We start from the raw sequence: 9,585 nt of genomic DNA, 5'->3' as shown, positions 1-9,585 counted from the left end.
TAAACAAAATTATAAATTATAAATATATTAGAAATAAATATTTTTTTTTAATTATCATATAACTATTTTAAATTTTTTGATAGTATGATAATACATATTTATATATTAATTATTAGGTAACAAATATCATCTATAAAATTATTTTTAATTGGTTTTCATTATTTTCAAAAGACAACGAGTCAATTATTTTATTTTTTTAAAATATCTGGTGAATTAATTCAATCCATTAAATTCAACTAATCAAAATTTAATGGTTGTGATTAATTATTCTCATTTCTCACTATATGAGTGTAAATTTTAGAAGAGCTGTAGATTATATAAGAGTTGACTAACTCCATAGTTTTATAAGAGTGTAAATTAGTAATCTCTATAGATATATATTTAGAGATGGAGAGAATGAGGCGTGACTTTTCTTTTTTTTACCTTACAAGGCCTTCGGCCAATGCTTAACAACCCCCCTATCATATCAACTTTTTTTTTTCTTTCATTTTTTCTTCTTTCCCCTCTACTTTCTACTTCCTAAATTTCAATTTTCTCTACAAAAGGCTCTCCTATTCGAAAGCCAAATCGACAATCTCATCCATTTTTTCTTAAACAATATTGGATGAGAAAGCAACCACCTAATTCTAAGGACTTAAAATTACAGTCCAATACCCCTAAAAGAAGGTGGCGAAGGTTAAAGTTTCCTATATCTTACAGACATTCCTTTCAAGGAACTATTTCTCAAAGAAAAACCGTTTCTCATGCGATTAAACCACGACACTTTCATCTCCCCAAAACCGGTGCATTGACCCTCCCCCTCACCCTCACTGCTGAAGAGGGTTTGGTCAGAGCAGTCAAGTGAGGCTCCACATGCTATATTATAAGATTGGCATGCGGAATGGCAAACCCGAAGCCTGTTATCTCCATCCTTGTCACACTTCTGGATTGAGATCTGAAAATCAAGTGCATAATCTTTAGACAAACAGGCAACATAACCAACTGCTCTAATATCTATAAACAATGTTAGAACGTATACAATTCAATAAAAGTCAGTCTCATGTTCTTCAATTTCTACCATGGTAGCATCGTATATCATTCGGTTTGATTGGCTTGATGAAACATGAAAAGCAGGATCATTTCGCAGCTAATAGAAAACTTTGTCATTGGATATCTAACAAACAAAACTTGGCTTATACTACGGTTTTATCTTAAGAAAGCCTCACATGCAGTGCATGATAATGTATGGACCAAGTAGGAATGGGAAATTTGATTTAACAAAATTTCAGGTTAAGCATGACTAGAAACAAAACTATGACCCAAAAAATAAGTAAGAGAATAATTTTAATCTGAAAAGACATCTTACCCAGCAAGCAAGCCGTTTAGCAGCCTCATCACAGTAGGTGCTGCTAAATATATTAAATAATTTCCTGGCACCTCCAGGGAATAATCGGTGGTAGTTCGGCATGACAACCACTTCTTCCAACTGCTGTAATATGCTAAGCTCGCTGGGTGCACAATGCTGACCAGATACATCATTTCCCAAAACATTTTTGCAAACAGAGAGACTAGATAGGAGCATGGAGCTGTTCTGGCATGTGTATCCGGCATAGTCAGAACAACGGAATTCACAAACTCCATTATCACAAACTCCACCATGAAGGCTGCATTGCTCATCACACACAGCTGCATGTGATACAAGGGACAATCAAAAACCAATTTCTTTCTGCAAGAACCAAATAAATATCTTTCCCACTCACAAAATTATTTAACAAGATTGACTCAATCCTTTATCTTTTATGGGTTTCCCAGGGCACCCCCACAACATTCTTGGGGCGTGAGTGAGCCTAATCCCTTCCAGTATGGATCAATAAGTTAAGGCCTCACAACTACAAGTTCTGTCTCTAGGAAAAGAACCGTTGTCCCCACAATGAAAGCTCAGTTCACTAACCACTATACACACAACACATTGTGGGTGACTGAATATGTTTTAAATGAATGTGAACCCAAAAATTGGAAGGAAAATACATAAACTAGAAAGCGTCAATCAAGCTTAATTATCCTAAAGGAACCCCAACACTCAAACGTATTATCAAGTACTCCAACAATCATACTGGTATACATATTTCATAGCCCACCACACATCATATTACTTTATATGCAACTAGCAACGCATGAGGTTGCCGCAACTAGCTTTTGCAATAGGAGAAATAAACTAGTAATAGTATTTTAACAATCCAAAGACTCGCTACTTGAAGAGTTGAAATTATAATTGTTTCCCACCCAACCCACAAAATAAAAAGAAACAAGCACACAAGAAAAAGATCAGAAGCCAAAAATTAAGGGCCCATTTGTTTTGGCCTTTTTTTATTTTTATAGTGTTACATATTTTGATGTAAAAAAAAATTTACAAAGAAATTTTTCATAAATGCTTCAAATGAAAATTTGGTTTGAATAGTTATTTTAGGTATTTCATCATTTTATCAAAACTTTCTTAGATATCAAAATTTCAAAAAATCACTTAATTTTGAAGCTATTTCAAATAACTTTTCATAAAAATCATTTTGAAGATACAACTTGAAAAAATTGTGATTTTGACTATGCTTTGATCTTCAATAATGTATGTTTATGTTATAGAATGTCAAAATTAGTATTTTAATTTATAAAAAAAAAAATTTAGAAAAACTTGTAATATTTTGAAAAACGATTTTGTAGAATCCATTTTCAAAAATACAAAGAAAAAATCCAGTTTTTAAAAGTTAAAACAAACTGACCCTAAGACCTCTTATACAAAGAAATAATCTTGCAACAAAAATATCTAAAATCTAGTCTTAAAATTTGATGTGTACCAGTGGAACAGTCAATGCCGGTGTAGCCAGTTTTGCATTCACAAAACCCGTTGGAAAGGCACATGCCGTTACCATTGCAATTACTGGAGCAGGAACCTATAAAAAGTTAAAGGAAGGCATTTTCAGAAAAGGAAAAAATGAATACTGTGCAGCTGAAGGTAACTTACAGCAGAAGCAGTGAATACATAAACTATTGCTCTAAAGTAGGGAATGAGAGCTCACGTCTACTGCAATCATGCCCGTGAAATCCAAGAAAGCAGTGGCATCTTCCATCAACACAGTCTCCATTGAAATTACATGAATTGAGACATTGACCAGACAGAGATACTGGGTCAGAGTTACAGAGCTCTGGATATGCAGGGCAGATTAACTCACCTATAAAAAAACAAAATGAAGAGTCAAGTGTCTTCTTCAAATTATTGAGAACTTAACATCAACATACAAACAAGTAAAAATAAATAAAATTGAAATATTATTAACCATTAAAGCCAGGGAACAAAACGGGTCCACCAGCACGAGGACACACTTTCCAGATGCCATCCACAGCAATCTGCAAGGGAAATATGACGCTGCATTTACTTTTGTGAATAATTAAAAAGAAATGAAGGTTGGGCATAAATTGAAATACAGGCTTAAGAAAAAGGCAGTAGTGATTGCAGCCGCTCAAATCTAAATGAATAAATTGTCCTACTCAAATATGGCTGTTCAATTACATATATAATTATTTATTTTAAAGTAAGAAGTTATCTAGTAACAACACCAGTGTAAGAAGTGGGAACATTGGTATAAGAGGCTTAGGTTATCAAAGTTGCAAGAAAAAAGATTAGTAAGTCCAGACTTTTGTTTTTATTTAATTCGTGGAATTAATGCAATGTATTTACATCGCAAAAAATAGAGTACACATTGCATTAATTCCATGGAGTGGGGTTGATGCGATATGTGAACATTGCCCACAGATTAAAGATAGTACATCTTATGAAATTCTCATTATCAAAGCTTAGAGAATCAGGCATTGCAAGAGTTCCAGATGAAAATCTAATGAAATGTAGCATTATAAATTAGGGGAGTGTTCACTTGCTATTGTTGACACTCCAAAAACAATACCTCTAAAGAACTGTTTATACATCTGTGCTGATAACAACCATTTCCCTGGGTCATAGAACCTCGTACAAATCCTGTACGCACTAATGATGAGGCCATACACCTGCATCCAAAAGGAATAACAGTTGGCAACTTCACACCTTGTTGTCAATAAAATAAATGAAAAGCAGACTAGAGCATAAGTTTGCAGTCACGAATATAACCTGGAGTTACTTCCTCTGACTTCACCAAGCATTCTATCTGGTGCTCGTGCACTATTAGTATCTGTACATGACCCATCAGAGTACGCAACAAAATAGGTACAATAATCAGCCAATGAGGATTGTCCACCTGCATCAACAAGTGAAAATTAAATTCAATCAAAACACCATTTCATGTTTAAAAACAATGGTAACAAAGAGTAGTGACGAGAAAAATCTATGATATGCAATGGGACAACAAAAACAGCAGACACAAACCAATCAGAAAGCAGTAGCAGGGAATTAATGTCTTGACAAAACAGCATTTACAGCAAAGAATCTGGCAAGAGATAATGTAACAGAGAAAAGGCTCGAAAAAACATTGATTCATATATTAGAAATGAAGACATGACTCTACATACCTTTATTAGCTTGTGGAAAATATTGCGCCCACTGAGGGAGGTCTCCGCTATATGTTAGGATTGGGCAGTATCCCTCTGCCTCTCTGTTATATGTACAGCCAGAATATTGTGTTGTGTTGCAACGATAAGCTCCCTTCCAAAGATTGCAAGGGGAGGTAATAAATTCAGTACCTTGGTTGCGACCCCAATCAAGACGGTCTGCCATGCTATAATTGGCTTTGTACCATCCACTATCTTCTAAGAGAGCTAAAGTCATTTTTGAAACTACAGATCTTGTATCCACGGAACCAGTCATAATCTCATTCATCAGAAGCCTTTTCTCCCAGTGAGATCCTGAAGCCATGTATAAAATTCGGATCAACCATATTCGGTGTCACTTAGGAGCAATAGCAGCCATAATTTGAATTTAATTATTTTAACTACTAAAACAGAATTTAATCAAACAGATAGAACTGGCAGATCCTTTGTTTAGAATCTTCCCAAGCAAGAGGACAGAATTGATTTGAATTTGCACATATATAAAGCTTACATCATTGAACTCACATAATTTGAACAAATTTTCTCAAAAAAGATACAAGCTGACATTAAGGAATCAGTTGTGTTACAACAAACAGGGGCTACATTCATGTGCACTCCTTTAGCACTTATGATAGCAACCCATACAAACAAAAAGCTGGATGTATTTTTCAGGAATGAATATTCATACTATAATTTATTGACAACAAGAAAATGAATAACAAGTAAAAAAACATAAGTGACAAACCTGATGTGCCACGTCCTCCCCCATCTTCCAGTTCTAAACCAGTAAAATTTCCAGAGAATGCCTGCCCAACAAGTCACTCATTAGTCATTTGTTTAACTGTCTGAAGGGCTCCTTACGTATGAAAACAGTAAACATAAAGATTAAAGCATATGACACTCATATGTTTCCAAGCAAATACCGCATAATGATATCGTGAATGCATGACAACACGCGGAAGCACCACTCGATTGACCATCCGCCCAAGCTTTTCATCCATTACTTGTTCGGTAACCTTCAGATGAAACAAGTAATGACAAAATTATAAAATGCGTCATTAAAATGCCTAACATGGAACAAGTAATGATAAAATTATAAATGCGTCATTGAAATGCCTAACATGGAAAGGGATGTTGAAAATGAAAAAATTTTAATATATATTGAAATGAACAAACTATATATTGCTAATTTGCTACAAATAATAAGAAGAAACACAAATGTGACGCTCAAACAAGTGCCGGGAATTTTTTGTATAGACTGTTATTCATTTTCTCCCTAAAATATTTTATGTTTATTCTAATTTATAATTCCTCAATACATTTTAAAGACAAAACAAAGTTGTATGGAAAATATGGGCCAGTTTGTTTCAGCTTTAAGAAAATGAATTTTTTCTTGGTATTTTTAAAAATGGATTTTATAAAATCGTTTTTCAAAATATTACAAGGTTTTTTATATTTATTTTATCTAAATTGAAAAACTAATTTTGACATCCTATAACATAAACATACATTATTGAAGATCAAAATATAGTCGAAGTCGTAATTTTTTGAAAAAGTTTATCTCAAAAATGATTTTTATGAAAAGCTATTTGAAATAGCTTTAAAATGATTTTTTGAAATTTTGATATCTAAAAAAAATTTCAATAAAATGATGAAATATCTAAAATAACATTTTAAGAATAACTATTCAAACCAAATGTTCATTTGAAGCTTTTATCAAAAGTTTCTTTGTAAAAATTTTTTACCCAAAATTTTATTACACTATAAAAATCATTTTTAAAAAAAGCCAAAACAAACAGCCCATAATCCATTCAGGATATTTTATGAAAAAACAAATATATCTCAGCTTATACCTGATCACGCCGCCTTTTCCTTTCATCTCTAAAATGAGCAAAGGCATGTGGGTCAAAACCAAGAACATGCATAACCTGTAAAAGATCAAATATGATGAGAAGTGCTACAAACTGGCTCCTTTGTTTCCAATCCCATTTATATAAGCAGAAAATCTAACAAACCTCATGTATTAGAGTAGCTGAAAGCAAAGTCTCAGCCTCAGCAGTCAAATGGCGAGGAGCAACATTCACGTGTCCTGCAAAACATAAAAATACCTTCAGTTCTGAGTATCCCAAATGCGAGATAAAAAGGATCATCTATACAAACACATGTTTCTATAATATACCAGCTATAGCACGGCCCCATTGATCCCGTTCACATGCCACAGCCCAAGCAAGTGTATTTCCAGTTGTAGGTCTTGTAGTGACCAAAAGAACTAAGTCAGCATCGGGGACACCTTCTGAAGAATATGAACAAACAGGTTATATCTTAAACTCATTAGAATAATTATTATATGTAAGTCTTACAACAACGACAACAATGAATGCAGATGCAACAAATAAAATGTACCCTCGATATATCCACGAGGAAGCTGCACGCCTCCATCTTGTCCACATGCAGAATATCCACTTAACCGCAAGTTACCCTTGACAGGCTCAACAGCTAAAGCTCTCCTAAACCAGTCAGCTGTCTGACCTAATGCCTGCAGTAAGTCATCAAGGTTTATTGTCTCTGTCCAATCTCTATGTGAATGATTAATATTGTTATAGTTCTAACAACACAGCACTGCTCACTGCCCAAAGAGACATAGTAAGCTGTGCAGTGCTAACTGACGCAGCACCAAAAATTCTCCCACAAGAAAAGATTATCAGCCTAATAAAGTAAATCAACTTAAAATAAGAAAACACTTTACATTGCGAAGGCGGTGTTTTTTGTCTTCTCCTGAGATATCATCAGAAGTGCAGTTATACCAACAATCACCAACAATTGGAGGGTTACCATGAGCATTGCAAGAAGGGGAATCAGGGAGAGAAGTTGTGGGAGGCTCTCCAAGCTGTTATAAAAATAAAATAAAATAACATGTAATTTTAGCAAAATAATTGAGATATATGGAATACCAATGTTATGGCGAGAAATATAATTCAAAATATTCTCTTATTTATTTATAGTAAACACTCACTTTGACAACAGCGCCAACTTTTCGACAATCTCTGTCAGGGGAGTGGCCAACAGCTTCATAATTTAAATATATCCTAATAGGTTCCTTTGCATCCTTTTGAGGCCCTAATGATGTTGACACTGCAAGTATTGCTCTACCTTTATGCTGAAGGGGCTTCAAGCTACCAGGCTCGTAAACCTGTGGGGTAACTGAATAAACCTTGCGACCAGGTCGCTTCCTCTGTTCAAGAATCTGGTCATGTATGCAAGAGTGTGAGGCAATGTTCTTTGTATTCCTTTCCAAACCTCCCCATTGAAGTTGGTCTTCGTGGGGCTTTGCAGTGTGAGCTTCCACCAATGCCAATATCAAAATGATCTGCAGCATGAAGCAGAACTTTAGTATATATCCAACAGGACAACTATAGTTTCTGTATTCACATATGTAATCTATTCAATTCAATTCACAAGAACTTGAAACACAAACGCGGTTATTAAATAACTCGACAAGATATGAAATTATAAACATGAGAACCTGTACCTGTCTTTCCAAATAGGTACTAAATATTTTTTCTTTTTCGGGGTCACATAAAATTTACCTTAACATTAGTTCATCAGAGTACCATCATTAACTAGAGTCAAATCTATGATCAGCACAATGTCATAATCAATTGTTTAAACATGAAGGTAAAAGGAAAGCCAGAAGCACCAATGAATGCCCTATAACAAACTAGCCGCCAAAGAGGCTAGTTTAACATTTTCCACTTAAATTTTCAGGCAGAAAAATATACATACATAGTAAATAAACGAAAACAGCCCTAGAATCAACTATTTCCCTCCCAACAAAAACCCTAACCTTCAGAGCTCTGTTTCAGAACATATATATGAAAAATAGTTACTATAAACTTCAAATATTTACCAGCTTCATAATCTTCTTACTATCACCACTAACCAATCAGAGACAAAGCAAAGTCAAACGTAATCATTCATAAACGCCAAACCCTAACCAACATAGTAAAATTAAACTAAAAAGAAATAATTATACATGCAGAAAACGCGTAAACCAGCATAGTTTCACCTCAACAACAACAGCGAACCAAAGCTTGCAATTCAAACATGAAGTTCGCCGAACAATTAGCTCCATGAAAAGATAAACAGTGAAACACCGACGAAGTCGATTCCATCAAATCACCGGCCAATTTCCGATCGGTTTCAAAACGCACAAAAATCTCCGTCTCACGTGCATATTGAACACGAAAAAAAACGTAAAAAAAGAAAGAAGAAACCTCTTGTGTAACAGTGTTTATGAATTGAAAGCGATAAATAATTCAATAAATAAACAATGCTCTGAGAATGAGATTCAAAATGAAAAGCGAAAGGAGTGAATTCAGAGAGAAAAAAGCTGTAATGTAAATGTTGTTTGTAGAATAATCAGATAGAGAGGGAAAAGCGCTTTTGAAGATAGAATCGCTTTTCGTGTCTGTGATCTGTTGAATGGGAAAATGGAGAGAACAGTGACAGTGAACGGAAGAAGAGAAGGAGGTGGAGGAAAATAATAATATAGATTGGGTGTGAAGTGGGTGGAGATTATTATTACTACTATTATTTTATCCATTTTGGTTTTTCTAATAAAATTATAATACTTGAAATTTTGGTAAAATGATACTCCTATGCTGTATTTACCATTTTGGGTTATTACTAATATGTTATAGCAACACTTATTGATCACTTTTTCTTAAAAAAAAAATAAAACTCATGATTACTTTTATTATTTAAATTGAACTTTATTTTTATTCTAATACACTATACCCTATTTTAATGTATGGATGTTGAGATTATTTTATTGTATGGATGTGGATATGTTATTTGTACTATAATCACCAAATTTTGAAGGTTAATAGTAGAAAACAAGGAAACAAATTTATTACTATCATACTATGGTTTTCTAACCAAGCCTAGTTATAGGATAAGAATTTATTTATTTATTGTGAAAATGGTTTTCTATAGTTATATTATTGTATTTTTATAATAGCGTTAAATAAAAAGATA

At 33.8% G+C, this 9,585-nt stretch overlaps 1 protein-coding gene across 1 annotated transcript; it reads right to left on the bottom strand.

The window, feature by feature from the left end:
• Window positions 1-357: 357 nt before the first annotated feature.
• Window positions 358-9,118, bottom strand: LOC127082794 (uncharacterized). Its single transcript, XM_051023030.1, has 17 exons — window positions 8,615-9,118; window positions 7,562-7,915; window positions 7,295-7,435; window positions 6,952-7,084; window positions 6,728-6,841; window positions 6,564-6,637; window positions 6,402-6,476; window positions 5,472-5,564; window positions 5,294-5,354; window positions 4,531-4,863; window positions 4,133-4,259; window positions 3,933-4,032; window positions 3,309-3,378; window positions 3,051-3,203; window positions 2,829-2,924; window positions 1,346-1,665; window positions 358-934 (listed from the first exon to the last, which is right to left on the bottom strand). Exons 1-17 carry the CDS (start codon window positions 8,678-8,680, stop codon window positions 677-679), a joined length of 2,568 nt encoding a protein of 855 aa, XP_050878987.1. The 5' UTR covers window positions 8,681-9,118; the 3' UTR covers window positions 358-676.
• Between the last annotated feature and the right edge of the window lie 467 nt (window positions 9,119-9,585).

Source organism: Lathyrus oleraceus, chromosome 5, assembly GCF_024323335.1.
Source record: "Lathyrus oleraceus cultivar Zhongwan6 chromosome 5, CAAS_Psat_ZW6_1.0, whole genome shotgun sequence".
Classification (NCBI taxonomy): domain Eukaryota; kingdom Viridiplantae; phylum Streptophyta; class Magnoliopsida; order Fabales; family Fabaceae; genus Lathyrus; species Lathyrus oleraceus.
Note: the sequence above shows the minus strand (reverse complement) of the source record. Positions and strands in the feature narration are given on the sequence as shown.

Coding starts and splice junctions, on each gene's coding strand:
- LOC127082794 (XM_051023030.1), bottom strand. CDS start 8,680: ATGGAGCTAATTGTTCGGCGAACTTCATGTTTGAATTGCAAGCTTTGG. Junction 5,355..5,471: donor ATTCACGATATCATTATGCG/GTATTTGCTTGG, acceptor CTTGTTGGGCAG/GCATTCTCTGGAAATTTTAC. Junction 3,379..3,932: donor GTATAAACAGTTCTTTAGAG/GTATTGTTTTTG, acceptor TTTCCCTTGCAG/ATTGCTGTGGATGGCATCTG.